Raw genomic sequence first — 16,044 nt, 5'->3', positions numbered from 1 at the left:
CTTGGTACAAATGTAACAAACTAACTAAAGCCGCTTGTTGGCACACCATGTGCTCTGCAGGGTGATACATGATTATTGCTGGGCAGACATTGCCATATATCTCCCTATATCATCCCTATAAAGAAGCCGCGAACACTGGGACGATACAGCGACATTAGTGTCCCCACACTGCATCTCTGTGCCGCTGACCTCCATCATTCCACCCCACTAGCCCCATTTCTGTGCATTCATCAGCCTGTCTCCCCAGTGGCCCTGAGGCGACCACTGCAGCCATAGAGCAGGGGGAGATGGCTGTCTGCGCGGCCGACCTGTGATTCACACGTCTGGGGAAGAAGGAGGAGTGGGCGGGAAGGAGGACACAGCGGTGACGTGTGGGGGAGGAGGAGGAGGAGAAGCAGGAGGAGGACACTCCGAAGAAACAAGTGCACATTGCTGCTGCTGGCGACCGGCTGAGAGGAGCAGTAGTCCTGAGCGTGGGGCCTGTGGATTTATCAGTGAGTGCACCCTGCATGGCGGCGGCATTAGCCCGGGGAGCGTAAGGGCAACTCCGGAACCGCGCTCATTCCCAGGTAATGTGTCTGTATGTAATGTGTATGTGTAATATATGTGTATGTAATGTATAGAATATGTGAAATAGATCATGCACAAGTGTGTATGTGCATGTGTGTAATGTATACATGCAGAGGTGTGTATGTTTATATATATATATATATATATATATATATATATATATATATATATATATACATGCACAAGTGCATGTGTAATGCAAATATATATATATATATATATATATATATATATATATATACACACACTTATACATGAATGTCTAAAAAAAATATATATATATATATATATATTTTTTTTTTTATTTTTATATATAAAATGTGTGTATATACATATTCCATGTATACATGCAGCCATATAGGCGGACTATGCCCTTTGTAAGCGCAGTGCGTGGTGATCAGACCTTGCTGCACACCTTATGCTGATGACTGGTGCGGGCAGTGCACATACATAGCTGTGACATTGTCCTGAGTGGGCCCGGGTGACCTCGGTGGGTGATGTGAGCAGTGAGCCAGGGCTGCCAGTGGAGGTGATGGGGCAATGTGCCTGGCTTTCTGTAGCCCAGTGGTACAGTGTGCACCTATGTGGTATCCCGGCACAGATGCCACCAGGACGGTGTTATTTCTCCTAATGTATATAGTCAGGACTGTTCAGCGGTCCCTGGGGGAACACAGAACGCTGTTACTACACGGTTACCGCGCCACGCTCCATCTCTTCCATAGAGTTGTATGGCTACGAGCAGACGATTAATGATGCCACTTTTCTCAGCTCCGCGCCCGTCATTCCTGTCACATGTATACACAGGGCTATCGTCGCCTTCCACACTACACTTACTATTGGATATGTTCCTTTACCTAATGATCGCTGTTAGTTGTCCTGACTAATGGAGGGTGGCATCAGAGAAATGTCATCGGCCCGGTGCTAATGACATCGGTGGCACATTGACTCCATGCCATCAGCCTCTGATCATTGGTGGCCTCCCCTCAGCCACAGAAGCCTTGGCTACTATGGAATGCACAAAATTAGATATATTTTTTGCTTCCAGCAACTCTAAAGCTCTCCGGCTGTTGGATTTGGGTCACCGCCGTAAGGCTTTGTTCACATGCCGCCTTTTTTGCCGCATTTTTTTAGTGCAAATTGTAAGTTGTGTTTTTCAGTACCGGCATAATCTGAGATGTCAGAAATCTCATGCACGCTCTTGTTTTCGTGGCCAGAAGACAGAGCAAATGTAATCTGCTCCCAAAAAAACGCTGCAGAACCGCTGCATGTGAACATAGCCTAAGACCCCAGAGAACCGTCACCTCTGCTGGTTGTGGTTCGAATATCCAACTTTCCAGATCGAACACTTTCCTATTGGAATCCCTCCCCCGCCGAAACCATGAAATAAAGGGGGGGGTCTCATGGCAACACAGAGCTTGAATATAATATCTGTCGTAAGCCTAGAATCATACTCTGGGGCTTTATTGGTGAGTTCAAAGAAAGGTCAAGTCAAATGTCTATTTAAAGAGTATTTCTGGTTTAATCTGGTTTTGGTTGGCGCTTTTGGCGCCTTTTTAAACGGTTATTATTGGTCAATATGTGGTTTCTGGGGGCTGTGTGAATGATAAAAGCCCGGTTTTCTGGCTAGTTACCTCAGACTGAAGTTTTTGATGAAGATCCCACCCTCCCACCCCTTTTTTATGTCCCGTCGTGATGTCTTTAATTGTGGGAAAATCACCCATTTTATGGGCGGATTGGTTAATTGGTGTTTTGGATTTATGGACATTTATGAGTTATTATTTAAAGCATTTCTTGGATATGGATTAACCCTAAATAAACATCACGGCCATTTTTCCTCCATTACAACTGTGTTGCGTTTTTATTTAAAAGGTATGAATAGGTCTTGTGATGCCATGGGCTTTGATGTGAATCCCAGCAGTAAGACCCCCATAAACCAGTCATATCTGCTGTTTCTGGTGGGAATACCCTACCCAGGTAACAGGGGTATAGACCACTAGTTATCAGCCCTTTCTCTAGGCTTCAACAAATGTGCATTGATGGATTTGTCATCGGCGCAAATGAATGAATGAAAGAGAAGTGTATCCCGTCCTGGCAGAAATCTAAGCTTCGTTAATGAATGGCATTTGTCGGACTGCTCAGGAGGGACATCACACAAGGACCTCCCGCAAGGACCTCACACAAGGACCTCCCGCAAGGACCTCACGGCTTTTGATTCAAGCTATGCATAGATTCAGAGAGGGGAATGGGTGTAGTAATTACCGTACGATCGCAAACCGAAGTACTTTCTATTTTGTAAATCTCCATTAGTCTGAAACCTCTCTGGATGAGCGCAGGTTACACGTTTCCATAAAGGTACCTTCACACATAACAAGCCGTCAGCTTCCCTGCCCTGACTGTCAGTGCCGGCCATAAAGCAGAGCACAGCGGTGACGTCACCGCTGTGCTCTGCTTTACGGCCGGCGCTGACACAGTCAGTGCGGGAAGCTGACGGCGGGGGACGTGACAGACATCGGAATGTGAGTATGTAGTGTTTTTTTTTTTTTTTTCTTTTACTTTTACAGTGGTAACCAGGGTAAATATCGGGTTACTAAGCGCGGCCCAGCACTTAGTAACCCGATGTTTACCCTGGTTACCCGGGGACTTCGGCATCGTTGAAGACAGTTTCAAGGATGCCGAAGTCGTTCCCCTGATCGTTGGTCGCTGGAGAGAGCTGTCTGTGTGACAGCTCCCCTGCGACCACACAACGACTTACCAACGATCACGGCCAGGTCGTATCGCTGGTCGTGATCGTTGGTAAGTCGTTTAGTGTAACGGTACCTTTAGTTTGTTGTGGAACTATTGGAAACCCACCCAAATAGTATACATGATAAGTATGGTGAAAGAGAACCCTATGTAAGAAAGCTGTTTGTTTTCTTCATATGACTGGTCTCCATTGTTTAGTCTTTCCTGCTTCCAGAAATATTACATAAGTGATCTTATATTATGGAACATGTTCTTATTGCTTGCACTGCATGGAAACGCTTTACAATGGCACAGCGCCACCTGGTGGTCGCTTTCTCATGATGCACAGTGGAATGTATTGTACCAAATTGTTCCCGAGTCAGTGAATGATGATTAATTGGATCGTTTGGGTAATTATATGTCCTACACATCAAACCAGTGCAACGTGCTGATCGCTCTATATAACTTCTAAAGTGCTCCATACATATTGGGCTAAGGTCAGCTGATCTCAGTCTGTGATGGATGCCCCTACTGAGTGAAGAGGTTCCTTTTGTCTTTGGACATGCTTGGTGTTGGCTCTCATACACAACACAACGGCCGAGTGAGTACATGAGAGAGCCGGTTGAGAACCATCATTTGACTGACTGCTATCCAAAGGGCATGGGGAAACTTAAATGGGTTATCCGAGTCTTTGCTTATATATTTGTATGGGGCTATGAATGAGTGAACCCGAACTTAAGTTTGTGGTTCGTACCGAACACAGACTTCTTCCAGAATTTTCAGAGTTCCGGGAGAAGAATCTTTTCCATTGCAAAAGTTCAGGATAATAATTATTATTATTATTATTATCTTTATATGACAACATATTCTGCAGCGCTTTACAGTAACAGTTTCAAACACAACAGTCATAAGTAACAACGTTAACCATACAATAATTAAAGCAAAATAAGACGTCCCTGCTCGTGAGAGCTTACAATCTACAATGAGGTGGGGGAGATACAAGGTACAGGTGAGTATTTACAATGATGGTCCAGCCATCTTCAGGGGGTGGCGGATAGATGGAAGTAGTGAAACATAAACTGACTTTGACTTTTCAATGGGGCTTGGGGTCGGTTTCAAGTTTAGATACAGTTCTGGTACCCGAACCGAACTTTGGAATAAAGGTCGGGTATCGGAGCCCAAACTTCCATGGGTCCGCTCATCCCTAGCTATGAACTTAAAGTTGCTAACTACTTGTTCGTGCTGCCTGGCGACGTTCTCTGCCGACTCAGAGAAGTCACGGACCACTCCTGCCGGTGATTCTCCTTCTGGGGACATCCCGTCGAAAGATCTGCTTCAGTCAACCGGACGTCGCTGCCAATCAAGCAGATTGACAGCGGCTCTCCACTGCCTGAAATAGGGAGGGAACTGTTAATCAGCATGACGTCACCAGCGACGCTCCATTGACAGAACAGGCCAGAAAAGAAAGACCAGGAGAGTCGCCACGTGAGCCGACAGAGGTCATCGCAACTACCTACTGCTAGGTTATTAGTCCCATACGAAACCATACCTAAAGTTCCACATAACCCTTTTAAGTCTATAGGTGTGGTATGGAAAAGTATTTGACCCTTGATTTATAGTTGTTGAACTGGGGATCAACCCCAAACAAAGCATAGCAAACAATAGCACTACATGTTTAGAATAGGAAAATGAATAGTAGGTCCGTGGTGATGTGTTCCTAGTGACACATAATGTTTCACCATATGGAGTGTGGCATGCCATCTGACTGCTACACCGGCCCTTTAACTACACACCTACATTTCTGCACAGTGACGGGGAACGGACCGATACTAAGTCAGCAAATAACCGCTCAGTGGATCTCTCCGTGTATCTGGTGCTCGTGCTGTTCTCCTTTCCAGGGTAATCTAGTGAGAGCCTTCCACACACTTCTTTTTTTTTTTGGAAAGGATTAATCTGATGCAGGATAAACAGTGATGTTAGAGAAGCGGCTATTCTTAGCCATGTCGTGACCCATGAAACTAATCCATTGCAAACATAATCAAGAATAAATCCTCTAATATTGTACATCCCCTAAGCTCCCAGAGGGCAGGTGGTGGCAGAGTCTGTGCACAGCGCTTACTCGCCTGCGCTGCTGTCGCATAGGGTGCGTAGTATTTCAGGCACCGCAATGGATGTTTCTTCTAGTGTAACAAACCGAAAACTACATTTAGGTTTTTGCTTTGGAATCTGAGAGCAGCATATTGAAGGGACAGAGAGCCTGATTTCAGTGATGTCACCTGCTGGTTTGCGTGCTTACATTCTGATACAATCAGCCAGCAAGTTATGGTCATGTAATCTGAGAGTAGAATAATATAGGGACAGAGACCCTGATTCCAGCAATGCATCATTTACTAGGCTGCATAATAACAATTACGGTATAATGTTGTTTCTATAGCGCCAACATAGTCCTCAGCACTTTGCATTTTAGAGGGGACTTGTGCTGGCAATAAAAGACATTAAGGTGGTTCCAGTCATATGATATTGCTGACCCATCCTTATCCTTGGTCATCAATATCCCGTGTAGTGCGACTCTCTGCACCCCCACCGATTAGCTGTTACTAACTCATCTTCTGGATGTAGATGGTGCACGGGGCCGTGGTGTTTACCTCCGGTCACCGTGCCAACTTCTTTACTCTCGATTTGCTGCCACACAATATGGCACCATAATGGCCGATAGATGCCACCTTTAGGATTCTGAATCCAGTTGTGTCCATAGTCGTATTGGATCTGACGTGTTGGATTTCATCAGTGCAGACTGGTTGTCAATGAGAAATATGAGGTATCATCTTGTGGACAATTAATGACTTATTTGGCCAAGATATTTCCCCTATTCCTTACTTTGGGGATTTGACGCATAGGATGTGTTCTGCAAAGATAGCAGCGCTGTGTGTAGTAATGAAATGAGCAGCTTTTCATTCTGTAAAATGTCAGGTAGAATCTGGTTACCATGGACTCGGCATCTGCTCTTTTACCCCGGGGCCTTGCTTTTGTGAAGAGCTGTAGGCTCTGCATACATCCAATATTTGCTGTAGGCTGTATAGACACAGCTGGCAGGAGGTCCACATTCCAGGTGGTGTGACCAATGGTGAGATCTCTCCTGATGTCCTGTCCTGTCCCATATTTATACCAGATGGTCAGATGCTAATCTACATGTGAAAAATCTAAAGGCTGCTGTAGATAAAAAAAATAAATAGAAAATGATTTGCCTTCCTTGGTTTCGAGGCCGGCTGTACGATTGGCTTCAGCCCTGCAGACAGACAACACAGACTGGGGCAGCGGGGAACAACTGGCGCTGGGAAAGGAAAGGGACGATATGCTCTTTTTTATAATAATTACGTCCTCCGCTTATAGCAGAAACATTCCAAAAAGGGGACAACACCTTATAAATAACAGCTTGAGGACATTGTACAATTCCTAGGACGGTCTGAAGTGCAGGACCAGCAGGAGTCTGGGTTTTGGGTACCTGGGGGCCCCTTTTTGCGCTCTGCTGGCACATGTGATCAGAAGCTGGCCGACTCTGCTACCAGCAGCTGACAAGCACTTTTTGCAATGCAGAATAGGGACATCAATGTTTTATGACCCATCTGTCAGCATGTGCCTAATTAATAAAGAAGTGTCTGTGAGACAACTGGCCACCTCTCCACACACTGGGCCCTGATCAGCCTGCCCTGGTATCTGCAGGAAAAATCTGCTATACTGGGAGAAAGAGAACGTCGTCTAATCATTGCTATGGCAGTGGAAGTCAGTCAAATCTGATTCTTTTTATGGACAAGTCTGCAGCAATCTGCTGTGACCTCAATTTTGCAATATATGGGACGATTTGTCAAACAGCGGATAAGCGGATCAAGAAGAAATGAGAAGGTGCTGGTTTCCTCCAAATACACCAGATCCAGTTATACTATAGAAAACTTGTTTAAAACAGCAAGCTGCAGGTTTCTGCTCCAAAGCGGGGCCTTCTTCAGGATCCTGAAGTCCACTACAGCCGCTTTAAGGGTATGTGCACACGTTGCAGATTCGTGTGCGGATTTGCGCCCTGCGGGTTACCTACGGATTTCCTGTGTTTTTTTTGTGCAGATTTCACCTGCGGTTTTACACCTGCGGATTCCTATAAAGGAACAGGTGTAAACCGCTGCGGAATCCACACAAAGAATTGACATGCTGCGGAAAATAAACTGCATTGTTTCTGCACCATGTGCACTGCGGATTTGGGTTTCCATAGGTTTACATGGTACTGTACAATGCATGGAAAACTGCTGCGAAATCCACAACGTGTGCACATACCCTAAAAAGGAAAATTGTAGCATTTGCTAATTGAAAAAGTGAAAAATCTGTTGGTTCTTACACTCAGCTTTTTTTTAATTTTTTTAAATCTATTTTATCTTTTTTGACATTTGAACACAATATAGTCTATCTTTCCGTGATGGAATGGACGATGATGATGCTGAGCGTATTGTTAAAATGTCAGACGCTTGCGTCATTGGCTGGGCCACATTAAGGTGTCACATTTGACATGTCTGCTTTTTGCAGTTAATTTTAGATGCTATTTTTCCAGGCGGGACGGCGTTTGTATAAAAAAAAAAAAAAAAAACACAAGTATGCACATAGCATGTAACCAGGTGTCGCCGTGTAGTGACAACATGGGTTGTTCCAGTCACTGTCATCACTTCCGCTGGTGAGGTCTACAGTGAATGGTGTTCAGATGCACATTTATGCTGTTACCTGCTTATTGCATGACCAGATTACACAGACCTGTACAAGCTTTTGGGGATCAAGCTTAGTCTGGGACAAAACACTGTGTATATAAAGGCACAGATGATTGGCCTCGGGGAGACCAAAACATCCAACACCGCGGAGACACCATCACGTGTTTCTCAACGCAGTGATTCCAGAACACTGCCCCCATCCCTTATGGGAAATATGCAGATGCATGTAAAGAAGCTGTGGAGACACCATCACGTGTTTCTCGACGCAAGCAGTGAATAGCCAGGCCTTTCCCCGGGAAGGAACAACCACGGGAAGGGCAGCATCCTATGAAGGAAAGCCACCTATGCCAAGCATGGTATCCATCCACAGAGCTGTTTCGGGGTTTTTGCCCCTCATCAGTGTGGAGTAGGAATCTGGCTATTAGGAGCAGTGCCTAGTAAAAAGGCTATAAAGGCACAGGTGATTGGCCCCGGGGAGACCAAAACATCCAACACCGCGGAGACACCATCACGTGTTTCCCGGGGAAAGGCCTGGCTATTCACTGTTGCGTCGAGAAACACGTGATGGTGTCTCTGCAGCTTCTTTACATGCATCTGCATATTTCCCATAAGGGATGGGGGCAGTGTTCTGGAATCACTGCGTTGAGAAACACGTGATGGTGTCTCCGCGGTGTTGGATGTTTTGGTCTCCCCGGGGCCAATCATCTGTGCCTTTATAGCCTTTTTACTAGGCACTGCTCCTAATAGCCAGATTCCTACTCCACACTGATGAGGGGCAAAAACCCGAAACAGCTGTCTGTGGATGGATACCATGCTTGGCATAGGTGGCTTTCCTTCATAGGATGCTGCCCTTCCCGTGGTTGTTCCTTCCCGGGGAAAGGCCTGGCTATTCACTGCTTGCGTCGAGAAACACGTGATGGTGTCTCCGCAGCTTCTTTACAAAACACTGTGTATGGCATGGTAATTGCCAGTGATAGATTACATTGCCATACATTGTGCAGTTCCAGACTAGTTCTGCCGGCACAAGACCGAAAACTATTCTTTGCCCTGTTGAACTGGATATATACGGGATTGGGAACCTACTTGCTGGACCTCAACCCTCTTGTCAACCAGAGTACATTGGTTCTGTCTTCTAAATCTGCAAGCAACGTCATTGGCTTCGGTGAGCTATATTGAGGGCCTCTAATCATTGACCAATATCATGTCAAGGTTCAGGTCCACCCAACCAGAGCATGACCGCTTCATCCATTTCTATGCGGCTGTCCTGCTCTGGTCGGGAGACCTGCGGTCAGTCCATGTGCTAGTGGTCCTTGCTCAGACCTATTTGCATGGACATCTCAACTAACCCTAGGGCAAAGTTAATACTACGCATTTTTGATGCAAATTTTCAGCTGCTTTTTACAGTACCAGCAAAGTTTGAGATGTTAGAAATCTCATGCACACACATTTTTTTTTTTTTTTGTCATCAGTATTTTGTGCTTTGCATTGTTTTCGCACAATGGAGCATACCATTTCTTTCAGTGATTTTCACCCATTGACTTGAATGGGTGGTGAAAAAAATGCAGATATCGTGTTTTGCTGCTTTTTTGTGACAAAACCTGGACTTGTTTTTTTCAACAATAAATTCGAGAAATGTAGCATGCAAAAAACGCTGTGAAAAATGCAAGGAAAACATGCTTACCCTAAATGAGTAAGAAGCTCCCTGTCATTCCATCATCGTGAGCTGACTGAAAGAGTCTCAGTTAACTCATTCTGCAGTCAGCAAAAGACAGTGCAACTCATATAGGAGGTAAGCAGTGACATTTTTTTAAATGAAGTCCAATGGCAAAAAAATATTTTTTGCCCTAAATACATTTATTTTAAAAAAAAAAAAAAGAGACCCTAAAGGTGGACAACCCCTCAAGTACATCTGAAGCTGGATAATAATGGTTTTCAGTCTTGTATATTGGATTTATATGTCCAGTTATATAATTAGATTGCTAGCATTGCTAATTTGGCTTTCCATGAGATACAGTGCACTGTTGTCAGTATCCAATTTATTAAAATTAGTATTTTTGTGTGTAAGATTAATATATGTGCACCAGGTAGTTAGATCTTGTTATCCGTAAGTGGCACGGGGTAGTCAGATCCTGTTATCCGTCAGTGGCACAGTGTAGTCAGATCTTGTTTTCCGTGAGTGGCACTGGGTAGTCGGATCTTGTTATCCGTCAATGGCACTGGGTAGTCGGATCCTGTTATTCGTCAGTGGCACAGGGTAGCCAGATCCTGTTATTCGTCAGTGGCACAAGGTAGTCGGTTCTTGTTATCCATCAGTGGCACTGGGTAGTCGGATCTTGTTATCCGTCAGTGGCACTGGGTAGTCGGATCTTGTTATCCGTCAGTGGCACTGGGTAGTCGGTTCTTGTTATCCGTCAGTGGCACAGTGTAGTCGGATCTTGTTATCCGTCAGTGGCACAGTGTAGTCGGATCTTGTTATCAGTCAGTGGCACTGGGTAGTCGGATCTTGTTATCCGTCAGTGGCACTGGGTAGTCGGTTCTTGTTATCCATCAGTGGCACTGGGTAGTCGGATCTTGTTATCCGTCAGTGGCACTGGGTAGTTGGATCTTGTTATCCGTCAGTGACACAGGGTAGTTGGATCTTGTTATCCGTCAGTGGCACAGTGTAGTCGGATCTTGTTATCAGTCAGTGGCACTGGGTAGTCGGATCTTGTTATCCGTCAGTGGCACTGGGTAGTCGGTTCTTGTTATCCGTCAGTGGCACTGGGTAGTCGGATCTTGTTATCCGTCAGTGGCACTGGGTAGTTGGATCTTGTTATCCGTCAGTGACACAGGGTAGTTGGATCTTGTTATCCGTCAGTGGCACAGGGTAGTCGGATCTATTTTTTCTTCAGTATCGATGTGTGGACTTGACACTACTATTTCCGCACACGCTGGCACTTCACAATACATAACCACTAATATTTTTGTATTTTGTTTTTAGTATTTTACTAGTGTTCGGCAGTCTGGTCCCATTGTGGTGTTGTCAGCTGAGGAATGAGGACGGCCTCTGAGTGCTGTCACAATGACTCTGGTCCTGTCTAGACAGGAGGTTGTTGGTGGAGGTTAGCAAATTGCTTTCTTCAGCTGAAAAGATCCCCATTTCTTTGTATGTCCTGTTCACATGTGCTGCACCTGTAATTCATTTCTTGCCACGTGAATCTACAAGGAAGTGCCAGTGCCTGTACAGCTGTGATCTCCGCTGTTGTGAAACACCAGATTTTTCCAACATGTTCAGGTCCCGGCTTTCCTACCAGGTAGAGAAGGTTGAAAGTTAGGCAAAGTAATGTATAAGTGGACACCGACTTAGTAATTGGCCATATGATGAAAGTAATTACAGTAAAAAGGCTGCACAATGAAGCCATGGCGGTTCATGTAGCTGACCATCCTGCCTTTTTAGAATGGCAGGCCCATCTGTGTTGTCTTCCATTCATTTCCTTGTGTGCCAGTACTGCCCATGTGTCTTCTGTGTATTTCACAACAACCCGGAAATTAACTGCAGATAACCCGTGATGGCTGATAAATGTTCAGACAATTATTAACCTAACTCGCTGCTCAAGGTGTGTAGTAATATAATGGGGCACTGTGTGCAGCCTCATTTTTGGCCGGCAGCTCGTGTAGCCCATATGGGTTTTTATCCATACTGTCCATCAGAGGTGTTTATTAGGATTTACACTGGGATACATATTTGCCTTTGAGGTCTGCAGGAACTGCCGCTACCCCCAGTGGGAATTATAATGGCACTTATCCGTTATTTTAGGGAGAATTACTCTTCCGTATGCCCCATTCATTGGTAATCTCTAGTATTTTACCAGAATAGTCGCTGAATACTGTGATAAGTGGAATAGTCAGCCGGGTTCTGCACTTCAATAAGTGGTTTGACCGTGTCAGCTTATATCAACCTGGAGAACGCAGATTGGTTTGACTTGATTATTCCATCTAAAAGCTACTTTAATAGCAATCTTCAGACTATCCTGTCTTCCTATTATAGGACAAGCGCTTCCTAGTTCTATTACTGAGAACTAAGCAGTTTAGCTTGTGTTGCATAAGCTTTCTGTAAATTCCCCTTGCAGGCAAATGCCGCATCCTATATAGTCCCATGGACGGCTGCGTATTCCTGGCCCCTCACTCACTACATTGCTCTCCTAGAGCTCTGAGCAGAGGTGACATTTGCATCCCAAAACATTTATGTCTGAGCATGAAACATATAATGTTCACTGACATCGTCTGGGCTCTGATGGCTCCATAGTCACGCAACCACAGCTGACTAGATACCTTCAAGTCTACCGAAAAGCTGACCTTCCCCGCAGCTGCCACCGTGAGACATATATACCGTATATATTTTTTACAAATTTGCAATTTTGTCTGCCTTGCGCAGCTAAGACTGGACATAATTGTAACAGATTTGGTAATTACGGTAGTTTGCTTTTGCCACAGAAGATCTTTTCTTTGACCTCTGTGTTTTGGTTCCTCTGTTATTCCTCCTCAATACTAATGAATAAAGTTTTCACACCCCTTTGACAATCTGAGGGGTAATGTCCTGTTGTTGTTTTCTTCATAAATTTCCAGGAGGAATAATCAAGGAAATGCACCATGCAGAGTAAGGTCTCATTCAGACATCAATTTTTTTCTGTGCGAGATTCATCAGTGACTTTCAGCAGTTTCCTCAGATTTTCATCAAACTTTCGTCAGTGTTTCATCATTATTTTTTTTTGCACTCTTGAGAAAGTCGACTTTCTTCACCTTTCTCCTCCTTTCTCCTATCAGTCAATGAAAAATGGATGGCACGTGGTTTTTGGAGTGCATGGATGGCATCAGAGTGCTGTCAGATTTTTTTTCACTGACCCATAGACTTGGATTACCGATCGGATCAATATCGAATATGTTGCTGTGATTTTGCACAGACCACTCGTTTTGAGGGAAAAATCTGACCTGCGACAGCTCTATAGACTGTCCCAGTACGAGTGCTATCCATGAAAACGTGGCATGGGCCCAAATTCTGCTTTCAGTAATTGGGGAACAGGCCTTTCTAGGAGCACTTGTTCCTGACTATCGGGTCAGCAATCACCAGATTAATAATAAGCAAAATTTGTTGGGTGTGATGATTTTTAAGCTGGTTTCAAATTCATTGTTAGCAGCACATCGTCCTGTTGAACCAGAGGATGTGCTGCCCATAACGTGACTCTGTAGGCACAGAACATTTGTCTTAATGATCACCCTTTGTGCGTGGTATTTTGGGTGGCATGTCTAAATCGGCCATGAAATGACCGCTGTAGCCTACAAGTAGCCAGCCGCAGTTGACACGTGTAAACCAACATTATGACAACATGGCTATTGATGAACAATATATGTATTATTGCTAAATCAGACAAGTCAGGAGAGATAAATGAAAATGCTCCCTAATGCATGGCTCAGACATGCTGATAAGGAGTTATTGGGATTTTGGTGGCTAATGTGTAATGTTTAAACCCATTTTAATAAGATTATTCTGATAAGCCATCTCCCTTGAGGAAACAAACAATGGGAATGAGTATCTGTCTCTTTTTGGTTTTGCACTACTAATTGCCGGTCAAACTGCCTTGTTCCCAGCTGTCTTCTGATCCTATGTCCTGTTTCTTCTATTTCTAGCTGCACACTTGGCCCTGAATCTGTGTCTGGCCATAAAGAAACAGTTGGGCTCATTATATTCCGACACGTCTGTGCTGCGCTAAGAAGAGACACGTGCGCTATTTAGACCTCGTCTCACAGCTGAGCAGATGTGAAACCCTACTTGGTGTTTTCAGCCTTCCTCTTCTTTTAATGCAAATATCAGATTGTAGGGCTATCAATAGGGGCTGAAGTCCCGGCAGTTCCGCAGTTGTGCCGAGTTCTGGACTTTGGAACCTGCCAATTGTTTACTCGCTGAGCCATATAATTCCTGATTAGGTCTGAATACCTCTTTTGTTAGGCTTTGCTGCCAGAAGCTAGAAGTGTGTGAGTAGTGCCTTTTTGTCCCCAGGAATCCAGCTAATAACTGAATAGTCTCCCCTCCACCATGCTTCATTGTGGCATTCTTTGTTGAGAGATGTGCCCTACAGATGGAGGAAAGTACTTAACTGCAGGCTGTCTCTTCACTCCTAGTTCCTGTGATCAGATGTCTGCTTTCTGGTATTGTCCACCATCCAAACTCAGCTTCTTTAAGATAACAGCATCACAAAAGGGGGTGGGGGGTTGCATCTGTTCTTTTAGGAATGAGAACAAGGAGTGCCAAGGGATAGATGCTAATGCACATTGGTCTGTTTTCTCAATTTTTTTTTGTTGCCTCTGGCTTTTTTTCCCTGTGTATGTTCTGAAATTCTAAACTCTTTGGCTTCGAAGAAGAATAAAGTCAAAGTAAGAGAACATAGAGTTTCTATATGTTTTATTTTATTTATTTTTTTATAGGAAAGAATGCCACAAACCCCAAGTTTGGTAGTCATGTTTGACAGCGGGACTTTCAACAGGAGTTTGTATCAGTCCAAAGAAGAGAGTTGTTCTGATCTGTACTACCAAGATAACAACTTGCTGTCTGGATCCCTGGAAGCCCTCATCCAGCACTTGGTGCCTAGCGTTGATTACTATCCGGATGTAAGTTGAAGCGGGACCAAAATAAATCTGTTGTCAAGCATGCATTTTCACACTGACTTTCTTCTTTTCAGCACAGGAAACGTGAAGATAACTTATCTCTGTAACACTTGGGCAGGGAGACAGAATCATTTACTGGCTGTGTGTATGGCTTTTCCATTCCTACACCACATAAATAAAGCTGCAATACCATCAATTTCACTATATTGTGAAAGCACTTTATAGAGGTTGGGGGCAACAAAGCATCTTGCCTGTGTCCAGTAGGAAAACTGGTAGCTAATATGACCATGGTAATATCTTGTCAAGTTCGGTCACAAATTTTGGCAGCTGATCAAAATGGATGACAGCCAAACTCCTCTCAGGTTGATGCTTAGCCAGGTGATCATCAGTTTGTTCCCAGGACAGGAATGGGAGAAAGTCACCGATAAACCCTTCTGGTTGTGGCATGTTGTAAGTGATGATAAAATGATCAGGAATGTTGAAATCCAACGTGTGACCCTTCTTTCTGATAACATGCTATCAGGGGAAGAGTCAGAACACCCAAATAAATTAGATGGTCAGAAGTCCTGGCGTTGACCAACATTCGTCTGAATGGCCACTTTATCTGATTAAATCTGCCTACACATTTGATTATTAAGTCGATTTTATATGTGAAACGTAAAGTCTGCAGTATGGAATTACACAGGGGGGGACACATCACTGGTGCAAGAGGCCCATGTACTTTTATGGCACTGGGGCTTTTTTCTGTCAGTCCACCACTGAATTTATATGTACTTTTTAAGGCCCCAATACACCGAAGACTAAAGTCATCGAAATCCACTGAAATACTCTGTTTATGGGGGGGGGCACCAGTTTCCAATGATGTTAGGGATAGAAGGATCCACTCAGCAATGTTGTGTGAGTAGAATCACAATAACAGTGCTCTCAGGATCACAAATTGAGTGTAGCTAGGAGAGTATCCCTTAAATTAAAAGGTAACTTTTAGGCTATGTGCACACGTTCAGGTTTTTTCACGTTTTTTTCATGGTAAAAACACTATAAAAACTCATTAAAAACGCATACATTGTGCATCCTATCATTTAGAATGCATTCTGCATGTTTTGTGCACATGATGCGTTTTTTTTTCCGTTAATGTTCATTAATTTTGCGGATTTTCTGCATTTTTCCCGCTATTCTATGCATTTGGGAAAAAAAAAACGCATGAAAAAACGCATCACGGTAAAAAAAAGCAGCATGTTCATTAATTTTGCGGATTTTCTGCATTTTTCCCGCTATTCTATGCATTTGGGAAAAAAACGCATGAAAAAACGCAAAAAAAACGCATCGCGGTAAAAAAAAGCAGCATGTTCATTAATTTTGCGGATTTTCTGCA

The 16,044-nt window shown here is 44.1% G+C and overlaps 1 protein-coding gene across 1 annotated transcript in view; it reads left to right on the top strand.

Moving 5' to 3' along the window:
* The first annotated feature begins 366 nt into the window (after nt 1–366).
* The window catches only part of RASGEF1B (RasGEF domain family member 1B), a 37,336-nt gene continuing 21,658 nt past the window's right edge, over nt 367–16,044 (top strand). Inside the window, exons 1-2 of the mRNA XM_069742846.1 lie at nt 367–569; nt 14,493–14,675. Of these exons, the coding sequence (XP_069598947.1) occupies nt 14,499–14,675 (177 nt within the window). The 5' untranslated portion in view covers nt 367–569; nt 14,493–14,498. The remainder of the gene's footprint in view (nt 570–14,492; nt 14,676–16,044) is intronic.

The sequence above is a fragment of the Ranitomeya imitator genome, chromosome 1, assembly GCF_032444005.1.
Source record: "Ranitomeya imitator isolate aRanImi1 chromosome 1, aRanImi1.pri, whole genome shotgun sequence".
Lineage (NCBI taxonomy): Eukaryota > Metazoa > Chordata > Amphibia > Anura > Dendrobatidae > Ranitomeya > Ranitomeya imitator.
The sequence above is the reverse complement of the archived record's forward strand: the minus strand, read 5'-3'. Positions and strand labels throughout refer to the sequence as shown.